Source organism: Nomia melanderi, chromosome 1 (assembly GCF_051020985.1).
Source record: "Nomia melanderi isolate GNS246 chromosome 1, iyNomMela1, whole genome shotgun sequence".
Lineage (NCBI taxonomy): Eukaryota > Metazoa > Arthropoda > Insecta > Hymenoptera > Halictidae > Nomia > Nomia melanderi.
Window position 1 is genome coordinate 9,013,400 of NC_134999.1, and position 20,561 is coordinate 9,033,960.

Here is a 20,561-nt window from a genome sequence, read left to right on the forward strand (position 1 = left end):
CACACATGCATATTCAATTTCACAGAGGAAGAATGAGAATCAGTGATACGTCGTACTTAATCTCGATGTTGTTTGTTAAAAACGTACTTCGAGATATCATCTGGCTGACCTGCCTTTGACAGTTCCGACGTACTTACCTTATTTTTCTTAGAAAACTGGAATTTGTCGACTTCCTCCATTCTTTATCGACATCGATTAGGCACGAGTAAGAAATTATACCGCCTTTGTACTAACCTTAATGGAATAGTAGCTTGATTATCCGAATTCATCGTGACGCATGTTACTCGAATAGTTTTATTTTCGCCTGGTTACTTTCAATTTACATTTAGATATTACGAAAAATGTTTTACAGTATTTTGACATGGTTTATCTTTAGATGTTTCGAAAAATATTTTATAGTATGTTTACATGCTTTACCTTCAGATATTCCGAAAAATATCTTACAGTATTTTTATGTGGTTCACCTTTAGATGCCCAAAAAAATGTTTTTTAGTGTTTTATAGTTTTATTAAAATTGATGTAACCTATAAAGAATATTGCAGAAGTAGTGTTATAATATACTGCATAAAAACACGACTGTGTAAATGGAAGGAAGGGTATAAATCCTTTTTTTGAATCAAAATGTTTCATTCTTATGAGGGGTGTGCGGTGACGGGAGAGACAACAATTCAATAATAATTTTCCATGATAATATACGACAAAAATTAAAAGTAAAGAAATTATGTTCTCAGTTCTATTTTAAACCCCTTGTCGTATAATAACGTATCAAACTTGTGGTAATGATTTCAAACAGAATTTAACCCGTATTTAATAGTACTCAATTCTTTTGAATTCAAATTAAATATTATACTTCGGTTATAAATTATTATACTATAGAGCAAACGTAGACATAGAATATGACTAGAATTTTTCTATTTTCTCAATAAATTATTAATAACAAAGTGGTTATATCGATCGTAGTTCAGAAATAAATTATAAAGCAAGGAGTTAATGTACTAACAATAAGTATAGAAATGAATTTACTGCCATTATGAAATTTGACTGAATATTCACATGTAAATCATATTTCAATGTACAACGTACAATCTTTCAATGTTTTAAATATTCACCATTATTTTGACTTTGTTTGTATGTCAGATAAACAGGATCGACAGATAACGAATCCATTGCCGTATTAACGTTTTAAATGCCAATTTTGTACGCTGAGTCACGAATAGATTAAACGACTCACGAACAAATGATTCGATTCTTGACATAAAATAAATAACTCAACGCAAATTAATACTTTTCTATGCATTATGTTCGTATAATAAAAAACAACTAATAATACAATAATATAAAGGTTAAAACAATTTGGTCAAGAGGGTCAATGAAACAAATTTGCATTAGAACTTCTATTTATTATGATTTTAATATCCATATAAATGAATAGAATATGAAGTGATTTAACCCAATTTAATGCATTGCGTACCGGTAACGAGAAATTTCGTTTTTATGTAAATACACTTAGGTATGCAACTTCGCTAATTACCGCAGCATTGAAAAAATATAAAATTTAATTCGAATTGATTATCTATTTAAAATGTATTACGTAACAATATATCTGAGTTTTTCTATGTATAGTGATATAAGTTGACCTCAGTGAAAATCGCCATCCGCACAGTTCAGTTTTCTGAAAATTAACCGGTACGCAATGTGTTAATATTAAGAATAGTTAATTAGTTTTGGTCATGCTAATACTTGTAATATTTAAGAAATTAGGTCCTGCTTAACTTGGTATAATAGATAGTACAATTTTTAAATCTTGGACAAATTTTTATGTTGATTTTAGCAAATAATAAATTTAAAACTTTTATCGTTTGACACTTTGAGTGTTTGAGAAATTCAGTATTTAAGGAATCTGGAAGATATATTATTAATAGAATATATTTTGTTGTACATGATATTTGTTTGAAATAAAAATGGAAGTTGTTTAACTGTTATTATTGTTGTATTTATTACATTTTTCTTAACACTCTAAATCACCGAATAATAATTAAACTATAACTAATAGTAATATCAGAATATTTTTATCATTAGAAAAGTATATCAGACTTTTATTGCGCGCAATTTATACAATTTTCATCTAAGCTTAAATATTATATAAACATTTCGTAGCAGTTTCGAATTTTCTAGAATAAAATCAGATTGTTACGAACGATTAATTTATTCGAACAGTATTTCCTATAATTCGAATTTACATTCTCCACTTTTCTAAACTCTTATCGTCCTCCATTTTACCAATAACATTTGTCTCACAGTATAACCTATAAGTCACATAACATTTTCACATTTATTGCATCGAATTGAAGCAAGGAACAAATGCAGGTTGATGCTAATATCAACCTCTACTGATCACTCTAATAGAACATTAAATAAATTGCTTATAAAATTAAATTATAAATTTTTAACAAAATTTCCACAGAAACCATCTTAAAAAATTAAATATACATGACACATATCTGTAAAAGTATACTGAAAAATAATAAATTTATAATTTTAATTATTCAACTTGAAATATTCCGCGTCAATTTCACTCCAAAAAGTACAGAAAATGTTAAATAAAAAAAAGACACGTCGGAAATAAAGAAATTATAAATTCCAAAATTTCGTATCTCAAATAGTCACTTCTCTACTGTATTAAACAAATTATCTTCGACTGGACAATACAAAAGTGTTGAACTTGCTTCCACTTCGACGCATTTAATAACGATTAAATTAAAGATGGAGTATAACCTGCTATGTTAATAAAAACAGAGGACAATTTACAAACTAATTTCACTGATCATAGTTCCTCGTCCTTTTTTTCCTCTGCAGTAACTGAAGTCATCATGATAGTTGCCGTGGAAGTTTGGAGAGCTTCTAGCTCCTCTTTGGGTAAGTTCTCATTCAGCCAAGCATCGATTACTGGCAAATTCTTCTCGCTCCATTCTGTTTCTTGCTCAATGATTTTCAGTGCTTCTTCGATGATGTGATCAGCAGTATCGAATTCACCCTGCCGATTCATGTACAATTCAGAAACCATCTCAAAGCCTTCTTGAGTATTGAACGAAGAGGTGGCCGAATTTATTATTCCGTCCCATAGATGCTTTTTGTTCTCAAATCTCTGTCTAATGGTGTCCCAATGGTCACTCAAGAAATTGAAAAGGGTAGTGTAACCCGCTGCACCGCCGGTCAGCGTGCTGAAGATTAGATAGATATCGGAATCCGTGAAGTTCCCATTTTGATCCAAAATGGTTACGTTTAACAATCTGCAATCATTTCGAATGAAATTTAAATGACACTGTAATTTTTGCTTCAGAAAATAAGTACCTGCTGAACGAGAAATTCCATAGAGAATCATTTTTGTTAGAAAAAATATTGTATTATTTATGAAAATTAAATGAAATAATTAGGAAATTAATTGTAAAAATATTTTTTCACTGCTAAAGATGCATAAAAACATATATACGTGTTGTTGTGAGTGTTGTTAAAAGGACAGAGCTTCGATAACGTTTATTATTTTACAACTATACTTTTTATTTATATTATTATTGTTATTGTTATATTATTTATGTATTAATAATACCTTTCTATTTTGTTCGTGTCTTTGGGACAACCAGCTAAAGTTTTTAATAGGTACGTGCGTTCATTTTGTTTCCGTTCAGGACTGTTTTGTGGGAAGTTGATCACACGTTGAAGTCCGAATTCCCATTCCTCTGCAGATCCCCATTTGAACACGGGACAAATGAATTCATTAGCGACTCTGCGGAAGGTTAAGGAAGAACTTACATTCCATTGAACGACTAAAAATAATTTGATTTAGAATGTAACAATAAAGGAATGGGAAAGGAAGATATTAATTTTTATTTAGAAATTTAAAAAATTAAGAATTTTTCAATAAACTAATCAAAAAACTATTATATTCTTAAAATTATAAGTGTAACGATTCTATTTTAAGTTTAAAAACAGTCAAACTTGAAATCAATCAAATCCTTTAAAATAACATGTTCAATATTTGCCGGCTTATGGCCGTAAGAAGCATTGTCGAAGTTTGTATCGCCGGGCGGAAACTTTTCAGAGCGACGCTTATTGGTAAAATCACTCATAGTACCTTACGACGGCTGCACTCAAAATCGCAGAAATAAATTACACGAATATCCGTCCACTTCGGGATGAATGAAAAATAATTTTTGAACAAATCAAAATTGTCAGTTATAATATTCATGACTTATAAACAAAAATAAAATAAGAAATAATGGAAACATTATTTACTTTCAGGATCTACATTTATCAGAGATTTTGTTCATATGATTAAATAATGTTTTAATGTTTTTTGCTTTGTAAGTAATATGCTTTGAGTGGTTTCATGTATCATGATTTTCTTGATAGTAGATAAGCGGTGGTTTAAGATAAAACTGTTATTAAGGAAACCGAAAATGGCTTCGGTAAAAGGAATATAAAACTATATATTTTTTCATTAAGAAATCAAAGTTTCCTTCTCATGTAACAAATAATTACAAATTTTTGATCTGTTGTGTGAATGACACGAACACGTGTGTGAATTATTTTCTATTCAAATTAATTTTCCTAAAAGTAATTATCCTTTTTTTGAATTCGATCGTTTCAAAAGCACACGTTATAGTTAAAAGCACGCAATAAGTTGCAGCATAATTTCATTCTTTGTATTAAAGTAAATAAATTACATACGGATTTCCTTTATCTGGATCTTCATCCATCAACCACTTTTTATACTGATTTCTGGCTTCTTCAACGCACGGCTTGTAACCCGCACGACAGAGGAAATGTTTCGCCAGGCTGCGCATGTGGGTTTTCCAAGATGGCTCGTTATTAACCACTAATTCATTCAGTTCTGTGTACAGAGGCTTCAATAGGGTTCGTATATATGCCTGAAACAACAATTTTTGCGAAACTATTGGATTGGTTCATAATTAAGTTTCTTTTTATTTAACAAATCAACATTTTTTGTTAGACAAATAATGTAATACTCTGTTAATAATATGTTCATAATTATTCTGTACTACTTGTTCAGTTTGAACCAATTATACAAATTAAAATTAGTCTCTCAGAAACAATAATAATGTTATTATATTTCGCATAATTATAGATTGTGACGTTAACAATTATTCCGGAAAACTAGGATTGCTCTCGCAGCAAAGAGTATGCTTTTGCCTATAATGAAATATGAAAATATCAAAATTTATTTTTTTGTGCTTTAATATTTTACCCTATGATTTCTTCTACAAGTGCGTTCGTTAGAACTATTTTATTGATAATTTATTAGAAATAGAAGGAGATTCCATGCTCTTCCTATGTCTACAATTACGTCAAGGACCAAGAATTGCTGATAGAAAAATAACATTTAATTTTGATTCAAAGGAATAGAACGACATTATAAGACAAAAGATCAATGTACTTGTATATTCATATTATATTATATTCATAGATACTATGTTTATATTATATTCATATCATTAATTTTCATCATTACTTCATATTATATTATTTTCTTATTATAATCTAAATCTACCTCAAATTTGGGATACACATCAGATCCTTCGATACGCCTCCCAATATGGTCGATCATCATGAAAACGGGCTCCCAGACGACGTGGCTCCTCTCCTCCTTTAACGAGAGCGTCATATTCAATGCAATCCCGAAATAAAGTTCACCGGCATACGCCAGATTCCATGAATCGTGGAGAAGTTTTGCTCTGGTTAAATCAGGAATCGTTTCCCGTTTGGGGCCTTGCAAATACGCCGACAGCATTTTCCAGTTATGCGAGTCGTAATTTACAGGAAACATTCCTGCAGAAGAATTTTACTCCATTAAACGCTCTTCAAGTTATGACAGCAATTTAATATAATTGCTAGACTGCGGATCTTCATGCGAATTCAAGTGTCTAAGAATAAAATCAAATAAATAGACGATAGAAAATGATTTGTCCTAATAAATGTTACAAAAGGAACACTGTACTTTGGATACTTTCCGTATTTCGTGCAATTTTCACTTTCAAATTACCTGCAAGTGCATACAAATTCGCAGTCTACTGATGATCCGATCAAAAATGACAAATCAATTGTACGAAAACGAATTAAAAAATCTAATGTCTTGGATAACTGTTTTCACATAATTTATATCTCATACAATTTAATAATTAAATTCCGTATATCACGTTCCATGGAAGCATTTAATTTTTGTAAACAATAATGCAACTGACAAACAAAAATTTAATAGAGTAATTTACTGGTAGTAGAAGGATGTTTTTATTTTCTTGAGAAAGATATTTAAAAATCGATAGAACTATTCATAACGAAAGTTCCGATACAACATTTTTAGGTAGCGGAGTAATAACTTTCTTTTTATGTAAAAATGAATCTTTCGTATTTCAAAGATGAGCCACAGACTTAAGATCTTTACCTAAGTCTGTGGTTTAGCTCTGTCTTGTACCTATTTCTTCAGGATTAACGATGATGTAGTTGTCTCCGCCGACTGTATCGGGAATGGTGAGATTTGTCGGTACTTTGGTATTCCTCAACCACAGGTTGCACGGTTTATACATATCCCTATTAGTCTCCGATATCATCACGAGCGGGATGTCCCATTGATAGACCGCTTTGGATGTAGAAGCAGGTGTAGCTTCTCTAAGATAAACTTTCTGCCAACATTAACGGAGGAAATCTCAATATTAGTATATACTTGAGATGAAGTTACGGTGAAAAAATATTTAATTAATATTTAATTACATGTTTCAAATAGTGTATGTAATCATTGGTTACTTCAATGCAATTACTGCATGAATTTTCAACCATAAGAGAATAACAACAAATATACTAAATGTAACTTTTTATTTTGTAAGACATTAAAATACTAACTATGTAATTGTCATCTATGATTGTATAATAAAAGAACAATTCTCGAAACTCTTGAAAACACAGGTAATTCTTGAAATTTTTTATAATAAAAATAGTTTTGGAAGATCTTGAAAATAAAAATGATTCTTGAAATTCTTGAAAATAAAAATAACTTTTGAAATTCATGAAAACAAAAATAATTTTTGAAATTCTTAAAAACGAACGTTATCACAATGATTATTTACTAATAATTACTTTTTCCTAACGAAGAATATAGGTGAAAAAGATTTATTTCAATACTATCATATATATATATATATATATTTATTTGAAAAATATGTATTCAAATTTTGGCAGATATTGTTTCGTCAAAATATACCCCATATGGATTAATGATAAAATTCGTTAGAATATTTTAAATTACGTATAAAAGTTTGTTGAAAATGTTCAGTTCTTTGCTGGAATGATAACGTAACCATGGAGATTAGAATACGAATCAAAACCACAATCAAAGTCGCACAGCGATATGCAACTACGATTAACAATGAAGGTTATCAACTGTTCAGTTTTCATTTCGATTACTCTTTATATGCTCCTTTAAAATAGCTTTGATGGTCGCTCTAAAGATAAGACAGAATTTTTTTCTCTCCTCAAGGGTAGACACCTTTTTCATTGTAATACTATGTCTGCAATCGTACATCCTTCCGTTCGGAATCTCATTTAAGCGCGAGCCGGAGATTGCGTGAAGCGTTACGTTGAGATTTTGATGAAAATTCATAACAAAGCAAAAAATCGATAAATACCAAGGAATTCTTGATAAAATATTTCATAATTAGCTACTAACAAAATTTCAATGTTATATTTTGTACGATAATCTTGTAAAAATTGAATTTCTCCAATTAACCGAATAAAAATGGAGATTACTAAATTGAATTATAAAAATTGACGTTTAAATTTCTTTTCTTGACGTTTCATTGACAAACTCTGTGTCAGAGAATGAATGTATTAATTTTATCATGGTGATTGCTATTAACTTCTTCAATGAAAAATACTTTAGCCGTTTACGTATTAGCGGCGAACATAGATGTTCTTCGATGAAAATAATTGTGTATCTCACAGCTGAATTATTTCGCGGAAAATTACTCAAACTCTGAATCATATCACTATAGCATGCTGTATACGCGAACAAATTATAAACTCCAGATTAATTAACGCACGTTGCATTTCTAAAAACTTTTTCTTTTAATTTGATAGCAAATAAAATATTTCAATTTGCTTTCTGTAAAATGATCGTTGTGCGACTAATTTATCTCAATTCGTAGTAACGAACAAAATGGTCTAGCTCCTAGTGTGTGCGGAATAATTAAAGCAATAAAAGTGTAAAAAATTTTTAGACTATAAATATAATTTGAACTCACTAACAAAAAATCAACATGTTTAAACACCTTTTCCACGCTTTCGACTCTATTGAGACATCGAACTGTTCAGTTTGTCTGTTTATAATTACGGATTATCCATCATGATGTCAGTATCGTTTGAAGTGATCAGTGCATTTTAAACTCCTTATGTCATTAGAATTATTATCAAATTTATGAACTATTATTACCAATTACGTTTATACACACAGTTGTAGCACCTCCGATTAATTTTAATATCCTCAGTTCATAGTAAATTAATTTTCCGCGAATTAATTTATGAAGCAAGAAATTACGAAGTTATTCTTGCATTTATGCAATTTCATTGATTACGAAACATTCAGCGAAAGATACACAATATTTAACACTGGAGTTGCCAGATGCTTTCGAAATGAGCCATTCCTGACTTCTTCTGTTGTAATTATTCAAAAAACTAAAGTATTTTTCAGATATTATTAAAGTTGATTAGGTGATACGCAAAGTAAAATACAAATCAGCTGAAATCTTAATAAATCCATTGTTATAATTTGTATAAAAAATGTGAAAAAGGTTAATTACTGTTCGATAATTCTAGTCTTAAGCGTAAATTCAACTAAAGTGATTTCAATGAATCTTAACCGTACAACTGATGCTGGAAAGAAATAAAATTACTGACTATGTTGCTCTTTCGTCATCTACGGTTTTAGATCATCGAATTTTGTATTACACGATGATTTGAAGAGTCCTTTCATGGAAAAAGGTATTTTCGTGTAACTGATAAACGATAAGAAAAGTTTTCTTTGTCATTTGAAAAGAATGTTGTATCTAGATAAAGACGAATTTTATACAGAATGTTCACGAACAAATTGATCACGCCATTTTCTCAACGTCATAGCGTTATCCATGCGAAAATCGTATTATTGTTCCGGTTTCGGTGTCCCTGAGGGAAACAACACTTCTGCTCGATAAGCTCACAGACGTAAGTGCACCTACCTGGCTGAAGGTAATCGTTTTAGTTTCATAATCTCGTATGACCGTGACCAATGGCACTCTACCTCGATTGATCCACGGTCCTGCAATGGAGCTGATCGTCAGACCTATCGGTAAATTGCCGGTTTCATTCGCAACGTCGTTTAAACTGTCGTAGATCTGCCTTTCGAAAAATGCTCTCTGTGGTCTGCAATAATTTATTTGGATAAAAATATTACGTAAAACTATGGTCAAGTGAATGATTGATATGGATAGCCGGGAAGCAACCAGCTTGTGTTACTAAAAGATGTTTTAATTTGTAATTAATTCGAATTTCAAGATAAATTGTTAGATTTTAAAATTTAAATTTAGAAATTGAAATTTTGATATGCTATAAAATTAAAAATTTAAAATGTTCTACACATTTTTAATTGCATGTATAATAATATGTAACAGTATGTAATAACAATGATATTTTATCCATTATAAAAAATTATATTAGAAAACAATATACATGAAAACGATCATTAATTGTTTAAATGAATTATATGTTTCGAAATATTTTTGAAATATATATATGTATATATATATATATATATATATATAACTGGACGTCATAAAATTTATTTATAATTCAAGGGAACTAGCGAACTGATTGTTTTCATGTTTTTTTTCCAAATTTTTACAGATTTCGTTAATTTAATTTCCCAATTAAGATTACGATTTCAATCGCAGGAAACTGATTTGTTTTGTTGTTTAGGAACGTGGTGAAAGTTTTGTCCTCCAGTCTATTTGTCGAGTTACAGTGTGCCCTCGAGTATTGTTATCTGTCTTTTTGACTGTCATTAATTCGAGATGGTAATCTAACACGTGTAGACTAAGATATTTGTGTTTTATATCTGATTCCCGGCTAATTAGTGAGAAAAATTACTACTCTTCTGATATCTGTCGAACGAAGTTTCTAATGCCTCTTTGGAATACATCCTTGCCCAGGGTGCAATTGAACATCCGGAATGTTAGTTCCTCTAGGAAAGAAAATAATATTAGGATAATTAGATTTCTTTTCTTTCCGTAGATTTTAATTTATTTGCAAATGTTTTAACTATTCAGAATTTCTTAGGACAGTTAATTTCTTTATTTAAACTTTGAATATTCATTAAAACAGCTGTGATCACGAGGGATAAGTTCTTTCGAAAACCACTAAAATGAAATAAAAACGATTCACTTCGAAATATATCGTACAGTAATATTTAATACATTTAAAACAGAATTTTTTATTTTTATGTATCCAGAGTTTAAATAATAAATTCCGTTAGCAAGTATTTAAACAGGTATACAAGAACAACTTGAGGAAGTTATACCTATTTTTCATTTGCGTTATTTCATTTTCAGAAAACTTTGGTAGGCATTGAAATTCTAAAGTTATTCAAAGCACTTAAATTACTGGTTCTCTTTAATTGGAGATGTTTCTCCTTCTTTCATTTCTACTTACATTAAATGAAAGTCAAAATAGAAATATAGTGATTAACAGACTATTTTGATAAAAAACATAAAAATCACATTTATCATGTATATAACGTTAATGATTATTGTAAATATATATAAACGTTTGAAAATTAGTAAGTGTATTATGTGGCAATTATTTTAATTAAATGTGCTTCTCAAGTGCTAATGTAATCAGATGTTGTGAATAATTAAGTTAACGAAATTGAAGAAAAGGATTCAATTGCAACTCACCTTTCGACGACATAGCTTCACATCTAATTCCTGCGACCCTCGAGAAAGGCACAGTCTTCCCGAATTCATAGTAGAGGGAATACAATATTGTCATTGGCCATTTCCCGTCCATTTCAATTGGATTAAGCTGTACAGGATTAATTAACTTTCTTCTTTGCAGTTCGAAATTATTTTTAATAATAACATAAAATCACACTTACATTCACAGTTGTCAAAGAAGCCAAGAATGAATTAAGAGCTTTGTTAACTGGAGCCTGACTCCAGTAAGATGGCGTAATATACTGACCAATCCATTGATACAGAAGCTCATAGGCTGTGAGCCAATAAGAAGGACCACTTAGTTCACTTTCCCTACAATTAAATTAAACTTTTCAAAATAATCTTTTAATAAGATACTTCAATGCATTAGATAACCAAGCTTACAAAAGTTATTATCAAACTTAATTTAATAGTAGTTTATGAAATGGTTTCAATTAACTATCATTTAGCTATAATTTCGTGATTAAACAATCAAGATTTCTATCATCGTTTTCGAGTAAGTAATATTACTTAATATATTTTGATCATTTGAAGTGTTTTCAAGAAACTGTAATGTCTAATTTACAGTAGCAAATTGTTCTCGCTATATTATTTCAAGGTTTCTGTGTTAGGTTGTGTTTATATTAAATCAACAAACATTGATTTCGTTAATTAAGATTGTATTAAAATAACAATTACAAATAACAAATAATGCTATGTCAAACTACGTGACCATTATTTATCTTGTGAATATTTTGTGACATTTGGTAAAGTTTGAAAACGCGTAATAGACAAATAAAGATGTTTAAACGTATCCACACAACCTTCCGAAAATTCTTTGTTTGATTTAAATTTATGATTAATATCAATGTTATAATAATTTGTATAACGATTTTGTGTTATTTGCTCATCCTAAAATATTCAATTTAAATAATTAATAATTGAGTAATAATTTTAATTACCAGGGCATTTTTTTCAAGAATATAATTTATTTAATATATTTCAGTAATTATAAGCTATTAGATTTTTATTAAATTAATATCGAAGTTAAAGTAAGTAAATTTTAAGTAACAAGTCATATTTAATTCTATAATTACTTATAAAAATTACATTAGTATTGAAATTTAATAAGATAAGTAAGTACGCACTTGAAAAGCATTAAACCCCAACTGTCAGAAGCTTTAGTTGCATGGTACGATGGGATTGCCATTAAGTCCAGTTTCGGGAGCAGAATGGACATGTTGAAATAATCTTGTAAATAATTCATAATCGTGACAACTTTGTCAGGTACATCCTTCAAAGTGTTCAAGTACTCTTTCCGACCCCAAACCTTGATTTCCAGTTTCTTCTCATCTATCTCGTTCATTTCCTTCGTAGGTGATATACTTTCGAAATCCGACACGACTAAAGCTAATTGGTACGTTGACATTTGCGGTGTTTCTTCAAAGTGATCCCAGACTTGATCCGGCATATCAGTTCTGTACAAAAATTAATTAAAATACTCACAATATGTTTTTTTACAAAGTCTTCACAAAGCGGTTTAAAAGTTTTTATAGTATATACATTAATATACATACACGAAAATTGAATGATTTTAGATAAATATTTTCATACGAAAATTCTGAATGCATTTAAATGAATATTTTAATGAACACGGTGAGAAAAACGATTTAAGTAGTATCGTTTTAACACATTCGCGACCGTTGGCGTGAATTCATGTCTTTGCAAGTACTTTTGTTTAACGAAGAGTTCTTCATTTCAAACAACAGATCATCATACGAAAAATTTGCCGTTTGAGAATATGTTAATAAATATAACTTAATGTGTTATATATAATAATATTATTGAATTTGTACACGATGCTTTCGGAAATACTCGAAATTCATAAACCCGATTTTAATTACTTAAGAAAGTGATTAATATTTTTAATTGACACTTTATTCCACGTTATCAGTAAGTGATTGTATTCATATCTTATAATAATACACGCACGTTAAGTCACATTGTACCCACATCTTTCATGATATAATGGATATAATATCAACGTTTCTATTTAAATAACCTACAGTAGTAACCTTCTCAAATTATGTGTACATAAGATTTAAATTTTACAAGTTTCCCAGAAATCTTTTAATAAAATGTCCCGAGAAGAAATTTTGTTGTATTACTCCCTTGTGGCTTCTATCATCTTACAATGCTCTTAGTAGTTTCTTTAACATATCTTTAACCACTTATCCTACGATTTTTTTCTCAACTATGATCAACACAACTACTTTGCCATTAATAATTTACTGAAAAAAGGAAAAATTCTAGGCACATCTCATATCTACATTTGCTCTAAAATATAATAAGTGACAACAGAAAAGTAATTAATTTGAATTCAAAAGGACTGCGTAATTGCATGTTTGTTAAATTCTGTTTAAAATCTTCACCACGAGTCTGACACGTCACCATAAGGCAAGGGGTTAAGTTACGTTTAACTTTTAAATGATGAAAGTATTGGCACTAAGTAATAATTCGATGTTACGTGTTACTTACGCATCAGTAGTGCTCTTCACCGGAGTATTTGATCTTGCAGTCATGTTTTTCGGGCGCAATACACTTAACTTATACGTAGCTTTGTACTGATTATAATCCAAGCACGGGAATACCCTGTGCGCGTGGTTTGGTCTGAGGTAGGTAGCCACGAATGGGCTAGACAAGAAATAAAAGTTTTACAGAACGATTATTAATCAATAGAATCTAATCAATAGAAAAATAACTTAATACACAAATTAAGGTAAAAAAAATATATATAAATAAATGAATAAATAAATGTGTAAATATATATTTATATATATATATATATATATAAATTAATAAATTAATGAAAAATGTGTAGTTAGAAATAACCATGACAATGATAAAAATGAGTTGCTTCATTAGTTAATGGCATTATTATATTTACTGCGAGTCTCCGTTGGAGTCGATGTACTCATTTTTAAATAATCCGCTTGTCTCATTGGTAGTGAGCTTTCCGGTGAATTTAATTACCACTTCACAGGAGGTGCCTTCCGTCAACATTTGTTCAAGGTTGATGTAATACAACGGTTCCCTCTTTACGGAATGTTCTATCTTAGCCACATTCACATCCATCACGGGCCATCCTTTTTTCCTTTTCAAAATAATTTTATAGAATTCCATGATAACGTCAATAAAGAATGGTATATAACCAAAGAAATGGAGAACGAATGTTTTTAATATACGAATAGATATGTTTTCATAATCCATAATTAAGTGTCCCCGAGACTCTAATTGGAAATATCAATTTTGACCTCAATTATTTATCATAAATATTTTACAAGTTCTTTTTATACATTAAGATTTCTAGATTTAGATCCTTTTCATTTTTTTAATATGTTTATGTGATTACAATTGAAAAAAAAATGTTTTTCTCAAACACTTTAAAAAACTATTAACGCTCCTTGAGTCTTAATATAAAATTAACTTAATAAACCTTATGGCGATAACGATAAAATTTTAAGCATCTTATGTACAAGAATCTTTATAATAGAAAGCAACATTGATCATTTATTGAATCAGTACTGTAAACATTATTACAGTGAATACAGATCTGTGTTTAAACATTAAAAAACATTCAAGAATCCAATGAATTTGTTGCAATTACTGTGTATTGAATAAGAATCACGATGTTATTAAAATATATCAAAGAGATCTGTCAAGTAATTTAAGTTGTAATGTAACCAGACCTTTCTTCAAACGACCCTTGAGTAATCTTAACAGAAGTATCAATGATTTCAAGACTAGGATGAACGTGTAGAGTAATCTGATTAGTGGGGAGGTTCCAGGTAACGTTGATCTTGACTCGTCCACTGAATTTGTCATTTCCAATGAACGGCTGTAGTTCAAGGTCATATTGGGTTGGTATTACGTCTGATATTACATGTTGACGGATCTTCGAATCATAGACGTCATTTAAGTCTATGCTGCGTTTCCATTGTTTCTAGAAAAGATACCGTCGAAATTTCAAATTAAATTCGAACTAGGCCCTTAGAGCATTAACTTGAATTCTGGAATGATATTCCAATTTTACTACGATCCCGAAAATCAAAACCTTACTTTAACAGTTAGTTTTTCGTTCGCCTGAATCAAATCCTCTTAGTAGTCTGTTTGAAAAATATGAAAGTTGTGTTTTGAAAAATTATATTTTATTATTTAATAAACGATCTTTTACAGTTTTTGAGAAACTTAAGTTCGAATGTATTGGAATTTTCAAATTTAACTTGAATGGTTTTACAGACTCTTTTTAGATAAAATGACAATGACTATTTAAATATGTATTTTTGATATTATAATTATTTAAATAATTTTTGAGATAAGCGAGATATTCGTTATGCATTTGTATATCGGACGCTTCGTATAGAATTGTGCACTCCAATGCATGTGAATATACAATTTTCTAGGAAATAAATAAGATATTTTTATATGTAGTAATCGTCTTAGTATTTCACACTTTTTATGTGCACGTACCATCGAAAAATGTCCGGCAAAATATGCAGTTTAGAAGACACTTATTAAAATTGATACATTTTTTCTCAAAACTGAAGAGAACTTCATATTTGTCTTTGTATTTTTAAGTGAAATGTATTTTGTTATATAAAAATAAGGAATTTATTTTATACATAAATCAACATATAACTACCGATTTCATACATGTAAATCCGAAGTATTCATTAAGAAGTTAATAAGAAAGTTAAGGAACCCTTTCAGTAACGACTGATATCATACATATCGTATAATTAATAATTAATATATTCAATATATCGAACTTAAATATATTTAAATTTTAATATAATAATATTCATTACTTACACGAGGTAAGGCTTGAGCGTCCTGCAGCAGGACTAGAATAACTAGTCCAGCGATAGCTGTTATCCACCTCATAGTTCTCCTGCAAACGCATTGATTCGACAATTAAGCGAGGTATATCAATTACAATAAATTAAAGAATTTTATAAAAATCAAGCAACCATGAACCATGCAAATGTAAAATGAGAATATCTAATTCATAATTGGAGGTTGCCACAGTTTATTTACAGTTGACTATATGTTAATAAAGTATCACTATCAACTGTTAAAGGTACGTAAATCAAAGGAGAATCGTAAAAAAAACGTAAATAAATTGTTGACTATTCCAAAAGAATAAAAAAAAAAATAATTAAATTCCTCAATGAATATACTTAATAAGCAAGACCTGAGATATCAAAGCTGATCCTTAGAAGCATTTTATGCGAGATAAAATTCAATTAAAAGCAACAGATGCCGTATAGAATTATCAATTTTTATAAATGAAAGTTATTTATTAATATAATTTTGTATATTATTAAATAATAACTATGTACACATATAAATATTAACTCTGTCGTAAGAGCTCAGCTTTACCAATTATCTTATAATTGATTAATATAAGTTCTGAAAAATCATATATTTTTAATTTGATGATAAAATATCAAAATCAAGAATATTTTTTTTAATTAGCACTAATTAAGAAATGGAAAGCAGGAAATAAACATAGAAGAGAAAAAACATTGTAATTTCTATATAATAGAATTTTACCGAAGTTCATCTACCTCTCAACGTTTCCATGAAATTACTTAATCATAACATTAACTCTTTCGGAACAGACAAAACGTTCAACTAGAACTTTCTTCCACTTTCAAGATAATAAAAATTGTTTAATTACATAAAAATGCATTCAATATAAGTTTCATTCGGTACACAGCATTCAATAATAGTAATAGTTTCCTCGAGAACTGAATACACAGTGGTCATAGAATTGCAATAACCTCATAACCAATCAAAAATTTTACCAGTTCCATACAATCCCTAAAAAAACAGATCTGTCGATTATTACAATGAAAAATGCATCGACGAACCAGCCTGTAGATAAATATGAACCCTAAACATCCCTCGTGACACCACAATAAGACGTTAAACTCTCGCGTCCGTTAAAAACTCATGTATCACTCGTACACTCGGACTTACTTCGCGATCTTCATCCAACACGTCCGTACTTGCATGCGGTAGGGAACGCTCTGGCAGCATCAATTCACCAGCCCGTATCTAACAATCACCAAAGACTTCGATCTGCGTTATCACTGACCTTGATGCAATTCACTATCAAAGATTCTTCTTCGGCGAACCCGTTGGACCGGCAAGGGACACGGTCCCGAGCGAACTGCACGGTTTCCTCTCATCTCCCGCGACGAACAAAGATGCCTACCCCAAGGCAGGAACAAGCTGTGAATGAAAAACGAAAAAAAAGGAAGAAAATGTCGCTGCTACGGGCAGAGAAAACGTGAACACGTGATCACGTGATCGCCGATTCAACTCCGAATCATGGATTCATGCCGTTTAGATCCACTTAGCCGCGTAATCTGTGGATCGTCTATTATCCAATTCCATCGGCAGACGTCACAAAAGGGACTAATCGTAATGATATCCGCCGCTGGCCGCTGCGAAGCTAACGTCAATGGCCAATACTGAAAGCGTCAATGGAAATTGTACGATATGGTGAACCTGTCCCGTGTACGGTACCTGCCCGTTCCTCCCGCCGTTGTGGATTGGATTTAATGGATGAAAAGTTGGCGATTTTGGCCACGCGCAAGAATTCAATTAGAAATGATAGAGGATATTCCTGCGAATGAGGTTCTTGTGTCGCTTGCGGGGCAACTGGGTCAGTGATGTTAGATACACGATCGCTTTTAGTTTAATATATTAACGTACTTCTTACTAGTTGTGAATCAGCCTGTTAACTGTGGAGTTAAATTTCAAAAATCTCTGAAAATTTTAACTTGGTTTATTTAGTAAATCATTTTGACCCCTGAACTGTGATCTATTTACCTACCCTGTTATTAATAATTTATTGAAAATAAGAGAAACATCCTGGGTATATTCTGTGTCAACGTTTGCTCCAAAATATAATCATTGATAAGAGATGAATAATATTTAGCTTGATTTCAAACAAACTGAATATTTATATTTGTTAAATTCTGTTTGAAGTCCTACACGAGTCTGACACGATATCATAGGACAAGAGGTTAATTTATTTCTAAGGCTTGTCGAAAAGTTACCTTAATAATTAATCGACGCGACGGTCGACGTGTTAAACACAACTTTACGATGAACATTTCGCTGAGGAATTTTCCTTTCCATTGGTTAGGTAAAACCAACATGGAAAGTCTTGAAGCAGTTTGTAGTTCATGATCATCAAACTATTTTTGCATGGCATGCGTTGGAGTCTTTTCACCCCATATCCATCGAAGTTGGTCATCCGGATGAGATTAGTGAGTTCTTCGACAAGATATCGTATAAAAGAGATAATAAATAATCGTGTGTGGTTGTTTTGAACATGAGAATTTTTGCAGTGCATTATACAGAAACAAAGTCTTAGAAACATGTTTCATTATAACGTTTAACCTTGTTAACTGTGAAATTTAGTTCCACAAATACCTCGTTTTACACGCAATTAAATCAAATAATGAATGCATCTATAATATATTCTAACGAAAATCTAAAACAAAACGAAGAGGAATTATATGTCTATCTGAAAAAATAAATAATTCATCGTTGAAAGAATTAGCATCATTTTGATTTTAAGACGACGTGTATACTGGTGTATACTGTTTTTTGAGTACCACCTAAAAAGTGGGGGGGGGGGCGGATAAAATAATTAAGTCACGGTTTTTGTTTGTAAATGATTAAAGATTGTTGATAACACTTGTTAGGCGAATTAATATTGCGAATTATAGAATGCTAATAAAAGAAAATATTGAACGTTTAAGGTTTGGGAAGATTATTTATAGGCTATCGATCGACAGAAGCTTATTTAGCTACCGGTAAGTTAAGACGAAGGTGAGATGAAAATTAGTAGAGAAGTAGTAGAAATTAACCCCTTGTCTTATGATTTATTTCTTAACTATGATCAATATAACTACTTTATCGTTATTAATGTATTGGAAAGAAAACCAACTTAATGCTTATTCTGTGTCTACGTTTACTTTAAAGGTTAACGATTGATAACGGACAAGTAATATTCAATTTATATTTAAAGAAAATAAATAATACTTGGATTTGTCAAATTCAATTTAAAATTTTCGTCACGAGTCTAACACGATATTGTAGGCTAAGAAGTTAAGTAGAAACAAAGTAGCAGAGCTTCATATGATAAGCATCTTTGTGATGCATACGCTATTTAGACAGTAACTTAAGTTATCACCAAAAGTCCTAGAATAATTAAAGCCACTTACTTTTAATTTCGCCTAAATATTATGCAAGTGTATTTGCTTTAGTTAATTGATTGAGATACACTCCAAACATTAACGAATAAGTTTATTTAACAACCTTCTAGTAATATTTTTCGGTTTCCACTACTATGAAATTAAAAAATTGAAGTGGATTATTATGAACCGGCTGGTAATTTCAGTGTTAATAAGATATTTCAATATAAGTTAATTGTATTTAGTAAGTCAACCAATTGCAGATGAATGACAGTAATTGAATACGTTGTGGAATATTTAATATTACTGTAAATATTGTTGAAACAATTATTATAGGTGATTGTTATTCTAAATAATTGAACGATCCCCCTTCTGCGACAGTATAACAATAACGGAATTTTCAAGAATTACCTTTTTTAAATAATATTGATCTAGTTAGAACAGATTCTAATCCACGAGTGAAGAAATAATGTCTATTGTAGTCATATGAAATCTAAAAAACGGAGAAGATTCTTGATTCGTTGGGGAATTAAAAGAGAAAAGAACAGTTTCATTTGACGAATATTATTGAGTCATCATATGTATAATGCGAATTTTTATATTTCTTTTATTTTTAAAAACAAAAGAAATATAAAAATCCGCATTATTTATGGGTTGATGCAATATTTCAAGTAACTTTGCATTACAAATGATAGGATACATATAGTAAATACATACCTTTTGTAGTAGAATGAGAAATTATTAAAAGATAGAAACATAATGATGTTTGATATAAACCCAATGTTTCAGGAATATTTACTTCTATTTAACGGAAACTTAATTAATAGTGGATTTTATATAAGTTTTCGAATTATGAAGTTTCTGGATGTTATTATTGAAATTAGTGTTCAGTGTTTGACAAATTTTCTTTAACAGAACCCATATCGCTTTAGCTGATCTCCTGTGGTAATAAAGAAGGGACAGACAGAAAGAAAGGTTATAGGAGAAATTACAGCAAAAGAAGCACCACGTTATTTTTCAGGAAACGTTGACTAAACTTAAATGAGAAAATTGTTCTGTTATCAGTTTCAGAATCTTGAAGACTTTTCTTTTAAAACAGAACTTTCGGAACTAACATCCATAATCATAGAAACACTATATTATTGATTTCTTTCAAATTTGATAAATGTATTTTGTACACATTTCTTTACAGCCCAAATTAGAACTATATTACTAAACTAACTTCTCACAATTATTAATAAAAAATATGTATAGAATTAATTGCTTATAA

The 20,561-nt window shown here is 30.1% G+C and overlaps 1 protein-coding gene across 4 annotated transcripts; it reads right to left on the reverse strand.

The window, feature by feature from the left end:
• Positions 1-1,945: 1,945 nt before the first annotated feature.
• Positions 1,946-17,302, reverse strand: LOC116432047 (aminopeptidase N). 4 transcript variants are annotated; one of them, XM_031988355.2, is made up of 16 exons: positions 17,058-17,283; positions 16,643-16,898; positions 15,885-15,963; positions 14,762-15,015; positions 13,960-14,166; positions 13,551-13,706; positions 12,161-12,490; positions 11,195-11,345; positions 10,995-11,121; positions 10,192-10,282; positions 9,282-9,465; positions 6,491-6,698; positions 5,570-5,847; positions 4,729-4,928; positions 3,608-3,784; positions 1,946-3,290 (listed from the first exon to the last, which is right to left on the reverse strand). In XM_031988355.2, exons 3-16 carry the CDS (start codon positions 15,954-15,956, stop codon positions 2,825-2,827), a joined length of 2,901 nt encoding a protein of 966 aa, XP_031844215.1. In that variant the 5' UTR covers positions 15,957-15,963; positions 16,643-16,898; positions 17,058-17,283; the 3' UTR covers positions 1,946-2,824. The 4 variants fall into 4 exon arrangements, with proteins under 4 accessions (XP_031844215.1, XP_031844216.1, XP_031844213.1 ...); XM_031988356.2 differs by lacking the exon at positions 16,643-16,898 and having other exon boundaries at positions 17,176-17,302; XM_031988353.2 differs by lacking the exon at positions 16,643-16,898 and having other exon boundaries at positions 17,058-17,281.
• Positions 17,303-20,561: the final 3,259 nt, after the last annotated feature.

Excerpts from the sequence above, each read along its gene's own strand:
- LOC116432047 (XM_031988353.2), bottom strand. The coding sequence starts at position 17,092 with ATGCAAGTACGGACGTGTTGGATGAAGATCGCGAA. Across the intron at positions 13,707-13,959 it reads GACTCCAACGGAGACTCGCA|CCCATTCGTGGCTACCTACC; the intron begins GTAAATATAATA and ends TTTCTTGTCTAG. Across the intron at positions 3,291-3,607 it reads GACACGAACAAAATAGAAAG|ATTGTTAAACGTAACCATTT; the intron begins GTATTATTAATA and ends AAATGATTGCAG.